The 21,043-nt window shown below is 43.7% G+C and overlaps 1 protein-coding gene across 1 annotated transcript in view; it reads left to right on the forward strand.

Moving 5' to 3' along the window:
• INO80 (INO80 complex ATPase subunit) overlaps positions 1-21,043 on the forward strand; it is a 125,309-nt gene that overhangs the window by 2,848 nt on the left and 101,418 nt on the right. Inside the window, exons 2-4 of the mRNA XM_058666057.1 lie at positions 19,669-19,853; positions 20,380-20,549; positions 20,642-20,709. Of these exons, the coding sequence (XP_058522040.1) occupies positions 19,711-19,853; positions 20,380-20,549; positions 20,642-20,709 (381 nt within the window). The 5' untranslated portion in view covers positions 19,669-19,710. The remainder of the gene's footprint in view (positions 1-19,668; positions 19,854-20,379; positions 20,550-20,641; positions 20,710-21,043) is intronic.

Consider the following 21,043-nt stretch of genomic DNA (forward strand, 5'->3'; position numbering starts at 1 on the left):
TTTCTTACTTTCCAGATTTATTTATATATTTTAGAGATTTATTTATTTGAAACAGTTACAGGGAGAAGAAGGAAACGTAGAGAGATCTTTTACTTCGCTATCCAAGTGGCTGCAGTAGTGAGGGCTGTGCCAGACTGAAACTAGGGGCCAGGAGCTTCTTCTACGTCTCCCAGAGTGGCAGGGACCCAATGCTTGAACTATTTTCTGCTGCTCTTTTTTTCTTTTAATATTTACTGGTTTTGTAGGAAAGTCAGATACACAGAGAGGAGGAGAGACAGAGATCTTCCGTCCATGGGTTTACTTTCCAAATGGCCACAGTGGCCGGTGCTGACCCGATCTGGAGCCAGGAGCAAGGAGCCTCCCACATGGGTGCAGGGTTCCAAGATCTTGGGCCATCCTCCACTGCTCTCCCAGGTCACAGCACGGAGCTGGATGGGAAGCAGAGCCGCTGGAATTAGAACCCGCTGGGATTAGAACCAGTGCCCAGCGCATTCAAGGCAAGGACTTTAGTCCCTAGGCCACCACACAGGGCCCCATGACATGAATTTTTTTTTTTTTTAAAGATTTATTCATTTTTATTACAGCCAGATATACACAGAGGAGGAGAGACAGAGAGGAAGATCTTCCGATGTTTCACTCCCCAAGTGAGCCGCAACGGGCCGATGCTATGCCGATCCGAAGCCGGGAACCTGGAACCTCTTCCAGGTCTCCCACGTGGGTGCAGTGTCCCAATGCATTAGGCTGTCCTCGACTGCTTTCCCAGGCCACAAGCAGGGAGCTGGATGGGAAGTGGAGCTGCTGGGATTAGAACCGGCGCCCATGTGGGATCCCGGGGTTTTCAAGGCGAGGACTTTAGCCGCTAGGCCACGCCGCCCGGGCCCGGCATGAATATTTTTAACGATTAGATTTTATTATTTGGCCCCAGCACGGTGATTCAGAAGCTAAGCCCTCACCTTGCATGTGCTGGGATTCCCTATGCAGCAGTTTGTATCCTGGCTGCTCCTCTTTCCATAAACCTTATCTGTCTTTTTAATACAAATAAAAAATCTTAAAGAAATTTCATTATTTTACTATGTTCTTTTCCTAAGTGTGTTGTTTTTAAATGATTTGTGTATATTTAAAGATTAATTTTTATTGGAAAGGCTGATCAAATTTATAGATGGAGAGACAAAGATCTTCAGTCTGCTGGTTCATTCCCCAAATGGCCAGAACAGCCAGAGCTGAGCTGATCTGAAGCCAGGAGCCAGGAGTTTCTTTGGATCTCCCACGTGGGTGCAGGTGCCGAGGCTTTGGGCCAACCTCTACTGCTTTCCCAGGCCACAAGCAGGGAGTTGGATGGGAAGTGGAGCTGCTGGGATTAGAACCCAGCAGTTGCAAGGCAAGGACTGTAGTCACCGGACTACTGTGCCAGGTGCCTTGTGAAAGATTTTAAGGGAATAGTTTTGGAACAGAAGTGATTATTTAAAGTTATGATAAGTGAAAGTAAGGATAGCAAGGTGACAATGGGATTGTCACAGCAGCAGATTAGCAGCAATGGTGCAGTGATTTCACATTTGTTGCGGTATCATGGAGGCAAAGTATAACAGCTTGATGGTTAGTTAAACCTGTAGATACAGGGCAAGGAAGGAATGCTTGGTGTCTTGTGTAAAAGATAAAAACTGTTATGGAGAGTAAAAACAAAGATTTATTTAAATTTTGTATTTGGAGCAGTGACATAATAGGCTAATCCTTCCAGGAGAGGGCTGATGTCCTGTATTGGCACCTGTTAATGTCTTGGCTGCTCCACTGTGATCCTCCTCCCACGTGGGAGACCCAGAGGAAGCTCTAGGCTCCTGGCTTTGGATCACCTCACCTCTGGCCGTTGTGGCCACTTGGGGAGTGAACAAGAGGATGGAAGATCGATCATTCTGTGTCTCCTTCTCTGTAAATTTGCATTCTAAATAAAAATAAATGTTAAAAAAAGAGTTTTAGGGGCCCGGCGGCATGGCCTAGCGGCTAAAGTCCTCATCTTGATCGTGCTGGGTTCCCATATGGGCGCCAGTTCTAATCCTGGCTGCTCCACATACCATCTAGCTCCCTGCTTGTGGCCTGGGAAAGAAGTCGAGGATGGCCCAAAGCCTTGGGACCTTGTACCCGCGTGGGAGACATGGAGAAAGTTCCTGGATCCTGGCTTCGGATTGGCATAGCACCGGCTGTTGCATTCACTTGGGGAGTGAATCACCGGACGGAAAATCTTCCTCTCTGTCTCTCCTCCTCTCTGTATATCTGACTTTCCAATAAAAATAAAATAAATGTTTCAAAAAAAAGAGATATAGCTGTTTCATTTTATTTTCAAGGCATATTTACAGAGAGCAAGAGGATAAGTCAGTCTGAAGGCAAGAGCCTTGAGTTTCTCCAGGTAGAGTTTCCCATTTGAGTTTAGGGGCTCAAGCACTCGGACCATTCTCTCCTGCTTTCCCAGATGTATTAACAAAGAGCTCAACAGGAAATGGAACCGCCAGGACTTGAACTGGTGCCCATATGACATGGAACTTTAACATGTCACCATAGATATTCACAAAAATATAAAATGTAGGATGCTGGTTACAATTAGATAGACATAATAGGAAATTGTGTAGAAAATGTTGATGAGAATTTTTGTTTAGGTTTGAAAGATTTTAAGAGTTAAAGAGGCAGAGACGGAGGAAGATCTTTGGCTTCCACAGCCAACACTGGATCAGGCTGAAGCGAGGAGTCTAGGGCTTCTTCCTGGTCTCCAGTGTGGATGCAGGGTCATCTTGTGCTGCTTTCCCAAGTGGTTTAGCAGGGAGCTGGATCAGAAGTGGGATAGCCAGGGCCTAAACTGGCGCCCAGATGGAGTGTTGGCAAGGCAGGTGGCAGGTGCCACAGTGAGAAGTTTGAACGTTATATCCTCATCACAATTTTTTTTCAGATTTGTTTTAATTGGAAAGACAGATCAGATTTATAGATTAAAAATCTTAGAGAAAGATCTTGCATCTTCGTGTCTACTCCCCATATAGCTGCAGCAGCTGGAGCTGAGCCAATCGGAAGTCAGGAGCCTGGAACTTTTTCTGGGTCTCCCACGGGTGTACAGGGTCCCAAGACTTTGGGCCATCCTCTACTGCTTCCCCAGGCCATTAGCAAGGAGTTGGATGGGAAATGGAGCAGCCAGGACATGAACCTGCACGACACAGGCTCCCAGCACCTGCAAGGTGAGGATTTAGCCGCTTAACCTTTGTATTAGGCCCCCTTTTCATCAGAATTTGAATGAGATAGGCTGTAACCCTCATAGGATAAGAGTAGGCACAAATGTTATAGCCCTTGTGCACTCGTTACCCTAGTTGATAAATTGTATGTAATTTTTTTTTCTTTTTTTAAAAGATTTTATTATTATTATTGGAAAGCTGGATATACAGAGAGGAGGAGAGACAGAGGAAGATCTTCCACCCAATGTTTCACTCCCCAAGTGAGCTGCAACGGGCCGGTGCGCCCCAGTCCGAAGCCTGGAACCAGGAACCTCTTCCGGGTCTCCCACGCGGGTGCAGGGTCCCAAAGCTTTGGGCCGTCCTCAACTGCTTTCCCAGGCCACAGGCAGGGAGCTGGATGGGAAGTGGAGCTGTTGGGATTAGAACCGGCGCCCATATGGGATCCGGGCGCGTTCAAGGCGAGGACTTTAACCGCTAGGCCATGCCGCCGGGCCCTTGTATGTAATTTTTAAAAAAGATTTATTTATTTATTTTTTAAAGATTTATTTATTTTAATACAAAGTCAGATATACAGAGAGGAGAGACAGAGAGGAAGATCTTCCGTCCGATGATTCACTCCCCAAGTGAGCCGCAACGGGCCGGTACGTGTCGATCCGAAGCCGGGAACCTGGAACCTCCTCCAGGTCTCCCATGCAGGTGCAGGGTCCCAAAGCATTGGGCCGTCCTCAACTGCTTTCCCAGGCCACAAGCAGGGAGCTGGATGGGAAGTGGAGCTGCCGGGATTAGAACTGGCGCCCATATGGGATCCTGGGGCTTTCAAGGCGAGAACTTTAGCCACTAGGCCACCGTGCCGGGTCCGGAAAAATATTCTGAAGAGTGTTTTGTAGAGAATTGTGAAGTTATTAATAAGATTCTTCATGTTGGGTCCAGCATGATGGTGTAGTGTCTGAATCCTTATCTTGCACCTGTAGGGATCCCCTATGGTCGCCAGTTCATGTCCTGGATGCTCTACTTCCCTTCCAGCTCCCTGCCTGTGGTCTTGGAAAGCAGTCGAGGACAGCCCAAAGCCTTGGGACCCTGCACCTGTGTGGGAGACCTGGAATAGGCTCCGGGCTCCTGACTTCGCATCAGCTTAGCTCTGGCTGTTGCAACCACTTGGTGGGTGAAGCAGTAAATGGAAGATCTTTTTCTCTTCTCTCTCTACATCTTCCTTTTCCAATGAAAAATGAATCTTTATTTTTTTTTTAAAGATTTATTTTTATTGGAAAGGCAGATATAGAGAGGAGGAGAGACAGAGAATAAGGTCTTCCTGTCCGATGATTCACTCCCCAAGTGACTGCAACTGCCAGTGCGGCACTGATTCAAAGCCAGGAACCAGGAACCTCTTCTGGGTCTCCCACACGGGTGCAGAGTTCCAGGGCTTTGGGCCGTCCTCAACTATTTTCCCAGACTGCAAGCAGGAAGCTGGATGGGAAGTGGAGCTGCCGGGATAAGAACCAGTGCTCATATGGGATCCTGGTGCGTTCAAGGTGAGGACTTTAGCCGCTAGCCCACACCGCTGGGCCAGAAAAATAAATCTTTAAAACATAAGATTGTTCATGTATAGTATGTCAGAAATTCAATTATAAAAACATATTGTGAAAAAATTTTGAAGTTTATTTTCATATTTTGAAAGGCAAATAGATTTTCTGTTTTTTGAATCGCCTCTCTGATACCTGCAACAACCAGGGCCAGGTCAGGCTGAAACCTAGAGCCTGGCACTCTGTGTCTCCTGTGGGTGGCAGGGACTGCAGTGCAGTGCAGAGACTCAGCTCCTTGTGGGTCGGAAGTAAAAGTGTCTCGACTTGAACCATGATTCTTGTGTCTAATTAAAGTGCTTGTGGGATAGGGTTCGGCAGCGTGGCCTAGTGGCTAAGGTCCTCGCCTTGATCCCATATGGCCGCTGGTTCTAATCCCGGCAGCTCCACTTCCTCTCTGTCTCTCCTCCTCTCAGTATATCTGACTTTGTAATAAAAATAAAATAAATCTTAAAAAAAAAAATAAAATAAAGTGCGTGTGGGAGATTGTCTTATGTGTTACATCAGAAGATGAGTGATAATTGTCGTTGACAAATTGTACAGTAAAAAACCTTTGTGACTGAATGCTGTCCCTGTTAACAGATTTGAGGATGGCGGTAGTGTAGTTTAGCGGTGGTTTGACTGTCTCACAAATGTTCATGTGGTGGAACCTTGATCCCTGGTGTGGTCTTGTGAGGTGATGGAGACTGTTAAAAGGGATTACTAGTGGGAAGGTTGTTGAGGGTACTGCTTGGAGAAGTCGTCAGGAAGTGTTTGTGGTACCTCAAGTTAGTACCTAAGAGTTGTTAGAAAAGAGTGGCCCATCTTATCTTGCTTCTTGTCATGTGACCCCTCGCATCTGCCTTAGCGCTGTCAGACACTGTGGGATAAACATCAGGAGACCTGTGGGAGAGCAGACACCATGCTGTTGGCATTTTCAGCTTTCTGAACTAAATAAACTCTCTTTATACATTACTCAGCCTCAGATATTTTGTTACAGCGATGGAAAATGGACTAATACAGTGGGTAATTGGTGACTTGTCTATGGTAACTGACATGGTCATGATGGACAACTAGCCTTGATGGTCTCTAGAAAATGGTTCTTAAATTTAAACCCCTTCTCTGCGTTATTTTTATAGGTTTACAAAATTGTTAACACATTTTAAAAATACATTTGATATAAGAAATCTGTTTTCTGTTATTGAATTAAATTACAACTGAGGATAGTTCCAATACTAATGTGTGTGCCTACATTTGGAATTGCAGGAAATGCTGATTTCAATAATAGGCTGTAAAAAAAAAAAAGTATGTTTTTTTTTTCCCCATTTGCTTTCATGGTTTAAGAAATCCTGCCAGCCCAGTGCCATAGTTCAATGGGTAAATCCTCACCTTTCAAGTGCCAGGATCCCATATGGGCATCTTTTTGTGTTCCAGCTGCTCCACTTCCCATCCAGCTTTCTGCTTGTGGCCTTGGAAAGCAGTGGAGGGCAGCCCAAAGTCATGGGACCCTGCATCCACATGTGGGAGATCCAGAAGAAGCTCCTGGCTTCTGGCCCGTGTGGTCATTCTGCAGAGTGAACTAGTACATGGAAAATCTTTGTCTCTTTTCTCTAAGTCTGATCTGCCTTTCCAAAAAAAAAAAAAAAAAAAAAATTAAAGAAAAAAACCCTGGGGCCTGGCGCTGTGGCCTAGCGGCTAAAGTCTTTGCCTTGAACTTGCCGGGATCCCATATGGTTGCTGGTTCTAATCCCAGCAGCTCCACTTCCCATCCAGCTCCCTGCTTGTGGCCTGGGAAAGCAGTCATGGACAGCTCAAGGCTTTGGGACCTTGCACCTGCGTGGGAGACCTGGAAGAGGATCTGGGCTTCTGGCTCTGGATCGGTGCAGCACCGGCCGTTGGTGTCTCTTGGGGAGTGAATCATCGGACAGGAAGATCTTCCTCTCTGTCTCTCCTCCTTTCTGTATATATCTGACTTTGCAATAAAATAAATAAATCTTTAAAGAAAAAAGAAAGAAAGGAATCTGCCCAAGGGAACTCTGGACATAGTTAAGTTGATTGTTTGATTTAGTTGTTTGGAAGGCACTGTGATGGATGCAGGATGCTCCTCATCTGCTCATTGACTGCCTCAGATACCTACCATAGATGTGTCTGATGGCCCACCTGCAAGTCTGGAGCTCCATCAAGGTTTCCAATTTTGGCTGGGGCCCAAGTACTTGTACTCTCTTCCCAGGTACAGTAGCATGAAGCTGTATCGAAGTCAGAGTACTTGGACTTGAAATTGAGCTGTGATGTGGGACACAGTGTCCCACACAGTGACATAAACCCACTGTACCACACACCTACCTTTAATGTTTTAGAGACCTGGTGTGATAGCCTAATGGTAAATCCTTATCTTGCATTTGCTGGGCTCTCCTATAGGCACTGGTTTATGTCCTATTGCTCCACTTCCCATCCTGTTCCCTGCTTGTGGCCTAGGAAAGCATCTTAGAATCGCCTAAAACCTTGGGACCCTGCTTGGGAGACCCAGAAGAAGCTTTTGGCATCTGGATTTGTATCAGTTCAGTTCTGGCCATGAGAACCACTTGGGGAGTGAACCAGCAGGTAGAAGATCTTTCTCTATGTCCTCGCTGTAAATCTACCTTTCCAGTAAAAGGAAATAAATCTTGGAACCAGTGAGGTAAGCCGAGTGGCTGAAGTCCTTGCTTTGCTTGTACCATGATTTCCTATGGGCACTGGTTCATGTCCCGGTTGTTCCACTTCCCTTCCAACTCCCTGCTTGTGGCCTGAAAAAGCAGTGCAGGACGGCCCAAAGCCTTGGGACCCTGCACCCATGTGGGAGTTCTGGAAGAAGCTCCTTTGGGGTTTGGATTGTCTCAACTCCAGCCACATGGCTACTTGGGGAAGTGAACCAGCAGATGCAAAATCTTTCTCTCTGTCTCTCCTTTGTTTGTAAATCTGCTTTTCCAATAAAATTGACACATTCTTTTATGTATTGGTCATAATCTGCCTTGCTAATAAAAGCAAAATATTCTGTTTGCATTGTAGTGTAGCTGAGCTCTACAGGATCTGGGCTCGAATCTTAGCTCGCACTCTTTTCTTGCATTTCCTTTTCAGTGATTTATTCATTGATTTAATTGAAGGTAGAGTTTGTGAGAGAAACAGCAAGATCTTTCATTCCCTACTTCCCAAATGGCCACAACAGCAAGAGGTAGGCTGGTCTAAAGGCAGGGACCAGGAGCTTCACCCAGGTCCCCATATGGATGCAAGGGCCCACACTGGTGTTTGCATTAACAGGCTGTGCCACTGTACAGCTGAGACTCCCTTTTCACCCAGATTTATTTGTGCTTATTTGAAAAGCAGAGTGACAGGAATAGAGAAAGAAATTTTTAGTCTTGTAGAGTTCACTCTCTAAATCGCTCCAATATTTAGAGCTGGGCCAGGCCATTTCAAAATACGGAGCCTAGAACTCTGTGGTTTGCAGGGATGTATGTTGTTGGGCCATTACTCTGCTCTCCCACGTCTATTAGCAAGGAGCCAGATCAGAAGTGCAACAGTCTAGATTGAACTGCTGTTGTGATATGAGATGCCAGTACTGTATGTGGTAGCTTAACTTGCCATATCACAACACTGACCCCACCTATGTGACTTCAGGTTTGATCTGCAGCCCTTAACCTCCTCATCTGTTAAATTAGGATTATAGTAGTATATACTTTAGAGGATAATTTTGAGAAATAAATGAGCATATAGGAAATGTTGAGAATGACATGTAGAACGTAGTGCTTTTCTTTTCTTTTTTTTAGGATTTGTTTTATTACAAAGTCAGATATACAGAGAGGAGGAGAGACAGAGTGGAAGATCTTCCATCCGATGTTTCACTCCCCAAGTGAGCCGCAACGGCTGGTGCGCCCCAGTCCGAAGCCGGGAACCTGGAACCTCTTCCGGGTCTCCCACACGGGTGCAGGGTCCCAAAGCATTGAGCCATCCTCGACTGCTTTCCCAGGCCACAGGCAGGGAGCTGGATGGGAAGTGGAGCTGCTGGGATTAGAACTGGCAACCATATGGGATCCGGGCGCGTTCAAGGCAAGGACCTGAGCCGCTAGGCCATGCCGCCGGGCCCTGTAGTGCTTTTCTGAAGTTTTTAAATTTATTTTTTATTGGACAGGCATATGTAAAGAGGGAGGAGAGACAAAGGGCTTCCATCTGCTGATTCACTCCCCAAATGACTGCAGCAGCCAGAGCTGAGCCAGTCTGAAGCCAATCATTGTATGTTAAAGGCAGAAAGAAAGAGACCAGAAGAGGTGGTTCTCTCCCAAGCAATTGGACCATCTTCTGTTGCTTTCCCAGGCACATTAACAGGGAGGTGGATCCAAAATGGAGTAGTTGGGACATGAGAGTTGAAAATATGTGAGATAATCTGTATGAAGGGCTTAGTCACATGACTGACACATAGTAAGTGTTCAATAAATGTGCTTATTATTTAATTAAATTTTCAGTCAAGCTGTTGGAACTCAGAAAATACCTGATCATCACAATTCTTTAGTTTCTTTTTGTACATTTCTGTGCTGCTTTTTCAAGGATTGTAGTACCGTGTAGTTAAGATTATTGCTGGTTGAAGTGTTCTGTTTGATACTGTAGTGATAAATACATGATATTAGGTGTGTCAAAGCCTGTAGGTCTGCAAAGCCCAAAGGGTAAACTTCAATGCATGCAATTTAGAAAAATTGTAAGAGTTAAAGGAATTCCAGGAAAGAACACTGCTTGTGCAGCGAATGTATCACAAATGTGTGAAACAACCTTACTAAAAATAAGGGTAGGGCAGAATGTGCCAATCTTGGTAACCTTGGAAACAACTGGGAGAGTGGTAAGACAAAAGCTGTGGCATGTAAACATTGCATTGTAACTGACCAAATTTATCCCGTAGTGGTTCAGGTGAACAGTTCTAGTAACGCTGACAGGTTCACTGCAATTGAACAGTTATTAAATAAGTGGGTAGTGGGGTGACAGACTTCACATTGTTGGTTTGGGATTATACAGATGTAAAAGAGGCAGGGGACTGCAATAATCCATATGGTGATGAATTAGAGTTGGGTACATCAGTATAAGTCCATGCTTAGCTTAGTGTACTTTCAGGTGGTTACGTATAGAAATATATATTGTAGTGAAAGATGAACCAAATCCTTGGGATCCTGTACTTAATGTGGGCGACCTGAAAGAAGCTCCTGGCTTCAGACTGACCCAGCTGTGGCCATTGGGTCCGTTTGGGGAATGAACCAGCAGATCGAAGATTTCTCTATCCTTATCTCTTTCAGGTAAATCTTAAAAAAAAAAAAAAAGGAAATATTTACAAATGTGTAGATATTTGAGTTACTGCACAGACATCAGTTTTTGTTTTGCTTTGTTAACTGAAAAGTTAATATACATCCAAAAGCACATTTAAAGGCCGTATCTGAGTTGCTAACCCTGTGCTAATAACATGATTAGGACTCCTTGAAAAGGCTGATTCTAAGATTGGTGCAGAAAATGTATATAAGGTGAACCTTGAGCCTATTTTGGGGCCAGGAAATATCAAAGTGTCCTTGAAACAACTGCTGTAGCCACAGCCACCCCACTGTGATGGGAACAAATCAGAATTCAGCAAGAACTGGGCCTGGCGCCGTTTCCTATCAGCTAGAGTCCTTGCCTTGAATGCACCGGAATCCCATATGAGCGCAAGTTCTAATCCTGGCTGCACCACTTCCCATCCAGCTCCCAGCTTGTGGCCTGGGAAAGCAGTCGAGGTTGGATGGCCCAAAATTTTGGGACCCTGCACCTTGTGTGGGAGACCTGGAGGCAAGTTCCTGGCTCCTGGCTTCGGATCAGCGCAGCACTGGCCATTGCGGTCGCTTGGGGAGTAAATCATCAGATGGAAGATCTTCCTCTCTGTCTCTGCTCTCTGTATATCTGACTTTGCAATAAAAATAAATAAATCTTTTTTTTTTTTTTAAAGAATTCAAGAAGAACTGCCAGCTGCCAAACCCAGTACAGTGAAAGTAGCAAACTAACTGAAGTACTATTAGGTTATTATCTGTAATATAAAATAAGTATGAACTTATAATTTAAAAAAATCATCAGATGTGATAGAGTCCTGCTTGAAATATTCCTGTGGTGTGACTGGCCTGTTAGTTCAATTGTCTAATCCTCCACCTCGAAGTGCTGGGATCCCAAATGGGCATTGGTTTGTGTCCTGGCTGCTGAACTTCCCGTGAAGTTCCCTATTCATTGCCTAGAAAAGCAGTGGAGGATGGCCCAAAGCCTTGCGACCCTGCTCCTGTGTGGGAGACCTGGAAGCAGCTCCTGGTTCCTGGCTTCAGATCAGCTCAGCTCTGGCTGTTGTGACCATTTGGGGAGTGAACCAGCTGATGGAAATGCTTTCTGTCTCTCCTCTCTGTAAATCTGTCTTTGCAAGAAAAATGAATAAATTAAAAAAAAAAAAAAAAGAAAAAGGAAAGTATTCCAGTGCTCTGATTTGCTGGAGATACTTTAGGCGAGTTTGTTGATTTCCAAGGCTGCCATTTTTTTTTTTTTAAGATTTATTATTATTGGAAAGCCGGATATACAGAGAGGAGGAGAGACAGAGAGGAAGATCTTCCATCCGATGTTTCACTCCCCAAGTGAGCCGTAACGGGCCGGTGCGCCCCAATCCGAAGCCAGGAACCAGGAACCTCTTCTGGGTCTCCCACGCAGGTGCAGGGTCCCAAAGCTTTGGGCTGTCCTCGACTGCTTTCCCAGGCCACAAGCAGGGAGCTGGATGGGAAGTGGAGCTGCTGGGATTAGAACCGGCGCCCATATGGGATCCCGGGGCTTTGAAGGCGAGGATTTTAGCAGCTAGGCCATGCCGCCGGGCCCAAGGCTGCCATTTCTGACTGTGTGACCTTGAGTTCCATAAGCTGTTTATCTGTAAAGTGGTAGTTGTGTTAGCTTCTTCTTCATATAGGGTTTTAATGAATTAATGTATCCATATGGTACACATACAGAATGTTTGGCACATAGGTCACAATAGAAAGTGTGTATGTCCTATGTTTATTGATATTTGATAGAATAAAAAAATGGGCCTTTGGAGGCTTCTTGCATGCAGTGGAAAAAAAAAATCACTGATTAATGAACACTCATTAACTGTTCATTGGGTAGTATGATGCAAACATATCTGCTTGTTCACATCATTAGACAACTTAGTGAAGAGAAAGAAATTATGTTTCTGTCAAGATAACCATGGAAAGTCTAAGTAGCCGGTGTATAAGAGATCGAGAGGCACGAGGCAGTTAGTATCCGATTGAACTCATGCTTACTCTAGCTGAAATTACCAGATCACCGATTCTCAGACATCTGTTAAGTTATTCCAGTCCCCAAGTAAAAACTGAGAACTATAGAAACATCTGACATACATGATTGTTTGGAATTTCAAGTGTTTTTGGTTTATCTCTTTGTATTCTCATTAATAAACTGTCATTATGACCCATAGATAGTAGGTTAAATATAAGGAGCTGATAATGTTATGAACCCAGTATTTTGTGTGGGATCTTGTTTTTTTTTTCTTAAAGACAATTTTTGTTTTTAAGATTTATTTATTTATTTATTTATACTGGAAAGTCAGATTTACAGAGAGAAGGAGACAGAGAAAGATCTTGCATCACTCCCCAAATGGCTGCATTGGCTGGAGTTGGGCCGATCTGAAGCCAACAGCCTAGGAACCTCTTCTAGGTCCCCAAAATGGGTGCAGTGTTCCAAGGAATTGGGCCAACCTCTGCTGTTTTCCTAGGCTATAGGCAGGGAGCTGGATTGGAAGTGGAACAGTTGAAACACCATTCAGTGCCCATATGGGATGATGAAGCTTGGAGGTCGTGGATTAGCCAGTTGAGGCAGTGTGTTGGCCCAGGTCTCTTATTTTTAAAGATGCATTTCTTTGAAATTTTATGTAGTAGTAAATGCCTCAATTTGAAATGGAGAATTTATTGAAGTAATGATGTAATTTTTAGTATTCCTTTTTCTTAAAGTCTTAGCTGGACCTGTGTGCTTACACCTCATGCAATTAACCTCATTTGAATTTGTAGTTGAATAACTTTTAGTGAATTTATGGAATTGTGCAACTGCCACAACAATGTGGTTTGAGAGCATAAAATAAAAAAAAAATAAGTATGAACCTATAATGAACCTAAAATAAAAAAAAATCATTATTTGAGAGTGCGAGTGAATAAGTTTTCTCATTTGGTGGTTCATTTACCGAATGCCAGCAAAGGCTGGAAATGAAACAGTCTGAATCTAGGAACCAGTAAGTGAGTCGAGGTCTCATGGGTGATAGGAGCCCAGTTAGCTGAGACATCACTACTGCCTCCCAGGACCTGCACTGGTGGGAAACTGCAGTAAGGAACGGAGCAGAGCACTGTACCTCAGTATTTGGATATACGACGGGCATCTTAGATGGTGCCTTAACCATTAGGCTAAATGCCCATCTTTAGATCATATAAAAGGTTGATTTACACCGTAAGTACCTGCAACAGCCAAAGCTAGGCTGAAGTAAGAAGTTCAGATCTCAGTCCAGGTCTCCCTGAAGGGTAACAGGGACCCAAGCCATGGAAGCCATCAGCTGCTGCCTGCCTCAGTGCACAGTGGCAGAAAGCTGGATGGAGAGCTTAGCTAGGACTCAAACCTAGGCACTTTTTAAATACTTATTTTATTTTTATTGAAAGGTAGATTTCACAGAGAGGGAAGCAAATACAGAGAGATCTTGCACACACTAGTTCACGCCCCAAATGACCACACATGCTGAAGCAGAGCTGATCTTACGCTGTGAACTTGGACCTCCCTCTGGTTCTCCCATATGGGTACAGGGAGCTGAATCAGAAGTGTAGCAACCGGTACTTTGAACCGGTGCCTGTATGAAATGTTGGCACTGCAGGTGGAAGCTTAGCATATTAAGCTACAGTGCCAGCTCCTATATCTAACTTTTAAAATTTATTTGTTTATTTAGACATCAGTTGCAGAGAGATGGGGAGAGACGGAGGCATCTTGTATCTGTTGATTCTTTCCCCAGATGACTGTATTGGCCACAGCTGGGCTGGGCTGAAGCCAGGAGTCCGGAGTTTCATCTATGTGGGAGTCAGGGATTGCTTGAACCATCCAGTTGCTTTTCTAGATCATTAGCAGGAAGTTGGATTGGAAGTGGAGCTGCTGGGACAAAAACCGTGACCCATGTGTAATGTCAGGATTGCAGGCAGTAGCTTTATTTATTGCAACATAATGCTGATTCCTATATTGAGGCATTTCTTCTTTTAATTAATTTAATTCTTTTAATTGAGATTTATTTATATAAAAGGTGTCATAGAAGGGAGTGGCAGAGAAACAAATATTTCTGTTTCTCCTCAAATGTCCACCAGAGTCAGATATGAGCTAAGCCAGAAACTCAATTCTGGTTTCTCACATGGGTCGCAAAGGCCTATGCTACTCTTTTGTCTTCTGCTTTCTCGGATGTGTTAACAGGGAGTTAAATGGGAAGTAGAGCAGCTGGAATCGAATCGGTGCTCATATGGAATGCTGATGTTGCAGTCAGTGTTCCTCTCTCCCTGTGTCGCAGCACAGGCCCCTTATATTGATTTGTTTCTTAGAAAGGCAAAGTGATGGAAAGAAGGCTGGGAGCATGGAGGAAGGAGAGAGAGGAACAGTGAGCATCTGTTTGCTGATTCACTCCCCAAATGGCTGCAATGACTGTTCTGGACCAGGTTGGAAGCAGAATCTAGGAATATCAGCAGGGTTTGTGGGCAGCATGGACCCAAGCCATTAGCCGTTTTCTCTTGCTTTTCTAATTGCACTAGGAGGGAGCTGGAGAGGAGGGACTATACTGTATGTATAGCACAGTTGGTACTCTGGCTGTGGGCATCCCAGGCTCCAGCTCAGCCCACTAACTCACGGTGTTACCCCTTTCCGTCTTTTTTAGTATAGTCATCTTAGAATCAGATGGGGTCTTGTAATTTTCAATTTTTATTTATTTTCAATATATTTCATCTGTTTTTAGAAGTTCATATATCTTCTTTGACAAACTGTTCAAAATGTTACACATGTTAAAATTGGATTAGTTCTGGGCCCAGCGGCGTGGCCTAGCGGCTAAAGTTCTCGCCTTGAACGCCCCGGGATCCCATATGGGCGCCGGTTCTAATCCCGGAAGCTCCACTTCCCATCCAGCTCCCTGCTTGTGGCCTGGGAAAGCAGTCAAGGTCGGCTGGCCCAAAGCTTTGGGATCCTGCACCATTGTGGGAGACCTGGAGGAAGTTCCTGGATCCTGGCTTCGGATCGGCACAGCACCAGCCATTGAGGTCACTTGGGGAGTGAATCATTGGACGGAAGATCTTTCTCTCTGTCTCTCCTCCTCTCTGTATATCTGACTTTGTAATAAAAATAAATAAATCTTTTTTTTTGACAAGTATGTAATTTATATTTAACTCAAAAAGGACACTGGACGCATTAAAATATTTGTTAGAAATTCCAGCCCAATCTCCAATGTGTATAGCTCTAAATGGTTTAAATAAATCTTAAAAAAAAAAATTTCAGTAGTTGTTTGTCTTCTGTTAAATTGGGTTGTAAGAGCTTTTTTTTTCTTTTTAAAGATTTTTTTGTTTTTTATTTGAAAGGCAGATTTACAGAGAGGAGAGATAGCTCTTTCATGTGATGATTGACTTCCCAAATGGCCACAGCGGCCAGAGCTGAGCCGATCCGTAGCCAGGAACCAGGAGCTTCTTCTTGGTCTCCCATGTGACTTCAGGGTATCATGACTTTGGACCATCTTCCACTGCTTTCCTAGGCCATACACAGGGTGCTATTAGGAAGTAGAGCAGCTGTGACGTGAACTGGTGCCCGTATGGGATGCTTACTCTTGCTGGTGGAATATGTTCTTTTGTTTCTTTTTTCTTTTCCTTTTCTTCTCTCTCTCTCTCTCTTTTTTTTATAAGATTTATTTATTTTTCTTTGAGAGAAAGAGATAAAGAAAGAGCCCAATCTTCCACCTGCTGGTTTGTTTCCCAAATGGCTGCAAAGCTGAAACTGGGCTGGTCTGAAGTCGGGAGCTAGGAGTTTCATCTGGGTTTCCCAAGTGGCTGCAGAGGCCCAAAGAGTTGAGCCATCTTCCACTGCTTTCATATGGGGATGCCAGCTTTGCAGGCGGGACCTTAACTTGCTCCACTCGTCATTGAATCCCAGTATGTGGGGTTTTTGTTTTTTTTTTGAAGATCTAAAAATTTTTTATTGGGAAGTCAGTTTTACAGAGAGAAGGAGAGACGGAGAGACAGAAAGATCTTTGTCCTCTGGTTCACTCCTCAACGGCCGGAGCGGATCTGATCTGAAGCCAGGAGCCAGGAGCTTCCTCTGGTCTCCTGTGTGCTTGCAGGGTCCCAACGCCTTTAACTATGCTTCACTGCCCTCCCAGGCCACAAGTTATGAGCTGGGTGGGAAGTGGAGCAGCCAGGCCCTGCATGCGTTTATCTTAACCATTTCCTATATGCCCACTCCAATAAGAGCTGTATGTGTTATGAATATAGGATATTTGTCAGATGACTAGTTGATGCTTTCTCTTCTGCTGTGGCTTGTATTCATTTTCTGAATATTGTCTCTTGAAGCATAGATTAAGCTTTAAATTTTGAGCATTTTGGTTACCAGTTTCTTCTCTCATGGATTATGTTTCAATGTCTTATTTATGACGTTTTCCATAACCATGGCCAGTCATGGAGATGTTTTCCTGTTTTTTTCTTGTAAGTTTCATAGTACAGGTTTTTCTTAGATCTGTGATCCATTTTGAGTTAATTTTTGTGCCTGGTGTGAGTTAAGGGTTTAAATTTTCTTAGTCCTTGTACAGTGTACTTTAAAGGTTATCCTTTCCTGCACTGGTATTGCATTGACGTGTTTGATGACAGTTTAACCATAAATGTAATGATTTGTTTCTGGGTTCTCAGCTAAGCTGTCAGAGAACTCATGTTGCCAGTATTACATTGTAGTGATGACTATAATTTCACATACTTAACACCAGCAATCTTAAGTAGTTTGTCTCTCATCTTTAAAAATTATTTTGACTTTTATGGGTTGTTTGTGATTACATATAAATTTAAGAAAATGAAACTTGACAACTTGTGCCTAAGATAGTGGGCTGGGAGTGCCTATGGGCATTTGGCACAGTGGTTACACTGCTATTTGGATGTGCTTGCTTGGGCAGCACATATACACTGCTGTTTGGAATACATCCCAAGGCAGAGTGCCTGGGTTCAAGCCTTGGCTCTGCTTCGAGTCCAGCTTCCTGTTGTGCACTGGGGGAGGCTGCAGATAAAGTATTTGTGTTCATGCCACCCATGTGGGAGACTTGAACTCAGTTTTCCATTCCTGGCTTCAGCGTGGCCTAGCCTTGTTGTTACCATCAGTTGGGGAGTGAACCAGTATATGGGAGCTCTGTCTCTGTACCTTTCAAGAAATAATAATAAAAGCCTGCTAGGATTTTGCTAGGGATCTAGGTCAATTAGGGGGTGAAATTTCAACATTCTTTTTTTTTTTTTTTTAATCTTTTTTTTTTTTCTTTTGTCTCAATGTTCTTTTAAGTAGATAGATGAATTAGGAGACTAAAAAATTAGAGTTGTGGGTTAGTGGCTAAAGTCCTTGCGTTGCACACTCCGGGATCCTGTATAGATAGCAGTTCTAATCCCAGCAGCCCCGCTTCCCATCCAGCTCCCTGCTTGTGGCCTGGGAAGACAGTCAAGGACGACCCAAGGCCTTGGGACCCTGCACCCATGTGGGAGACCTGGAAGAGGCTCTTGGCTTCGAATTGTCTCAGCTTCAACTGTTGTGGCCACTTGGAAAGTAAATCAGCTAATGGAGGATCTTCCTCTTTGTGTCTCTTCCTCTCTATAGCTGCCTTTCACATAAAAATAAACCTTTTTAAAAAGTTATCGTGGTAAGAACAAAACTCAAGGATTTTATCATTTCAGAGTTGGCTCTGTAGCTTAGTGGGCTGATTGTATGCCCGCAGTGCCAACATTGTCTATGGGTGCTAGTTCAAGTCCTGGCCGCTTCACTTCCCAGTCCAGCTATGTGCTCATGGCCTGGGAAAGCAGCAGAGGATGGCACAAATCCTTGGACCCTGCACCAATGTGGGAGACCTGAAGGAGGTTCCTGGCTGCTGGCGTCAGACTAGCCCAATTTCGGCTGTTACTGTCATCTGGGGAAGTGAATTAGCAAATGGAAGACCTCTCTTTATCTCTTATTCTCTCTCTGAAATATACCTTTCAAATAAAATAAAGAAATAAAATTTTTTTTAAAAAAAGAAAAGCATGTTATTTTAAAAAGATATTGTTTGGACCAGAAATATTTACTTCACATTTCAGAGTATTGAAAGTTTTCAAATGTTTCTATAAACTTAATAGTTTATCATATCTTAAAACTGAAATCTGGTCGCATATATATGTATGTCATGTATATATATAAATGTTTAATATATACATAAACATTTATACATGATATATCATTTAATTAGAATATTTGTGTGCGTATGTATATATGTGAGAGAGAGAGAGAGAGATATAAATAAAAGCAGTGTTGGATCTTCCATCTGCTGCTTTGTGCTGTGAATGTTTGAAGCAGGTGTCACTGAGTCAAATTGAAAGATCAGAAGCAGAACACTTGGAACCAAAATGTTCCGTGTTCTAACATGAAAGCGGGGATCACAGGCAGCAGCTTGAGCTGCAGTGCCACTACACTGGACCCAGTGAAGATGTTCTCACTAATTTTCTTCAGTGTTCGGTGGTAAAAGGAGTGCTCACGTAGAACTACTGTTTCTCTCACTCACCCGAGGTTTTAATTTTTAAAATCATTTCTAAATTTTCCTTATTGTTGTGTTTTTACAAAAGGTTCCCTACCACTATACCTATTACTATAATTTTTTTAAAGATTTATTTATTTTTATTGGAAATGCAGATATACAGAGAGGAGGAGAGACAGAGAGGAAGATCTGCTGTTTGATGGTTGACTCCCCAAGTGGCCGCAGTGACTGGAGCTGAACCAGTCCGAAGCCAGGAGCACAGGGCTGCTCCTCGGTCTCCCACGCAGGTGCAGAATCCCAAGGCTTTGGGCCGTCCTCGACTGATTTCTCAGCCATAGTCAGGGAGATGGATGGGAAGTGGGGCTGCCAGGATCAGAACCGGCGTCCATGTGGCATCCCGGTGCGTTCAAGGCGAACACTTTAGCCACTACACTAATGCGCTGGGCCCCATCTATACCTATTCTTGACATGTTTCCTCAGATATCAGTACACAGTTGATAAGTAGTTTTAAAGCAGTGCTGCCTGGAGTTCCTTTAGTACTTACCATAGTACTTTGTAGTATGGTGAGCTTGCAATTCAGATTTGGATAGCTGGTGACTACACAACCAAGTAGTTGTGGTAATTGTTAATTACAGGGGAAAAGGGCAGTAGGTGTCCCCATTGAGGGAGGGCGAGGTCTTTCCCTCACCCACTTTCTCCCCCAGTCCTTCCCTATCCTTTCCATCCCACCTGGAGACCTCCTTTGTCTCTCTTGTTCCCTCACCTATGTAATAAAAATGTTAAAATGGATGAATTTAAATAAAAAATAAATTTTTAATAAGGTGTGAAATAAGTGAAGTTTTGCAGTGCTTGTTTTGAGAAAATATCTGAATGTTCTTGTGGCATTTGACAGTGTTCCTTTTGACTTCTGCCTTCTTGTTAGGAATCGGTGTCTAACAAGAACTTGATTGTGATCTTTCTGTAGGTTGCTGTCTTCTCAGTGTTTTGTTTTCTAAGAAGTCTGAGTTTACCCTGAAAGCAAAAGGGAAAGGGGAAGGGAGAGCAGGTAGCTAAGTCACCTTTCATGCTTGTCTCTGTCCTGCAGCCGTGCAGTCGAAGTCCTTGTGCATGAAGACAAATTTGTTCTATGGCCTCGGAGTTGGGTGCCGGGGACGATGGCAGCTGCTCTGAGCTGGCAAAGCCCCTCTACCTTCAGTACCTGGAGAGGGCCCTCCGCTTGGACCATTTTCTGCGACAGACATCAGCCATCTTCAACAGAAATATTTCTAGGTGTGTTATTTCATGTTTGCAGTATAACATGTAACCACAATGCTGATTCTCGTCGATCATTATATATTTTAGGGTTAAATTTTTTTGTGGCTTTTATTACATTTTATATTGTTATTTTTTCAATTCTCAAATAACAATCAACTTACTCAAAGGATTGGTTTTTTTATTTATTTGAGAGAGCTACAGAGAGAAAAATCCTCTGTCTGTTGGTTAAGTCCCCTTATGGCCACCATGGTTGTGGCTGGGCCAGGCTAAATACAGAGGCTGTGTGCTAGTTCGAGGTATCCCACCTGGGTGGTGGGAACCAGCTCTTTGGTCCATTTTGAGCTGCTTTTCCCATACTGTTATCAGGGGGTTGGATCAGAAATGGCGCAACTAGGACATGAACCTGTGATAATATAGGTTGCCCACATTGCAAGTGGCAGCTTATTGCACTCTGCCACAATACCAACCCTTAACCTTGAGTTACTCTAGTTTGCTGTATCACTTGTGATTCTAGACTAATCCACCATTCTTCAATTTGTAGTGATGACAGTGAAGATGGGTTGGATGACAGTAATCCTTTATTGCCCCAGTCTGGGGATCCCTTAATACAAGTTAAGGAAGAACCTCCAAATTCATTGCTTGGTGAAACTTCTGGAGCAAGCAGTTCTGGAATGGTAAACACATACTCACTGAATGGAGTTCTGCAGTCAGGTCAGTGTGATTGGAGCTCCTCCTTTGTACCAACAATTCTTTTGGGGCAGTCATTCTTTCGTTTTTTTAATTCTTTATGTTTCTTTGTACAGAATCAAAATCTGACAAGGGGAATTTATATAACTTTTCTAAGTTGAAGAAAAGCAGAAAGTGGCTAAAGGTAAGAGATAAGGCAGTGTATTTGCTGTCCAAATAATCTGTCCAAATTCCTGACACAATGGGCATTTACCAGTTCATTTGGCAGAATGACAGGTTTTTCTTAGGTGTGAAGCAGTTGTGCTGGATGTGGGTTGCTTTTGCAAAGGTTACAGGGAAAAGATTTATTTATTTATTTGTTTATTTATTTATCTGTAAGGTATAATAACCGAGAGAAAGGGAGAGACAGGTTTTCATCTGCTGGTTCATTTTCAAAATGGCTACAACAGCTAGGGATGGAACAAACCGGAGGCAGGAAGCAGGAACTCCATCTGGATATCCCATGTGAGTGGCAGATT

The sequence above is a fragment of the Ochotona princeps genome, chromosome 6 (assembly GCF_030435755.1).
Source record: "Ochotona princeps isolate mOchPri1 chromosome 6, mOchPri1.hap1, whole genome shotgun sequence".
In the NCBI taxonomy this organism is placed as follows: domain Eukaryota; kingdom Metazoa; phylum Chordata; class Mammalia; order Lagomorpha; family Ochotonidae; genus Ochotona; species Ochotona princeps.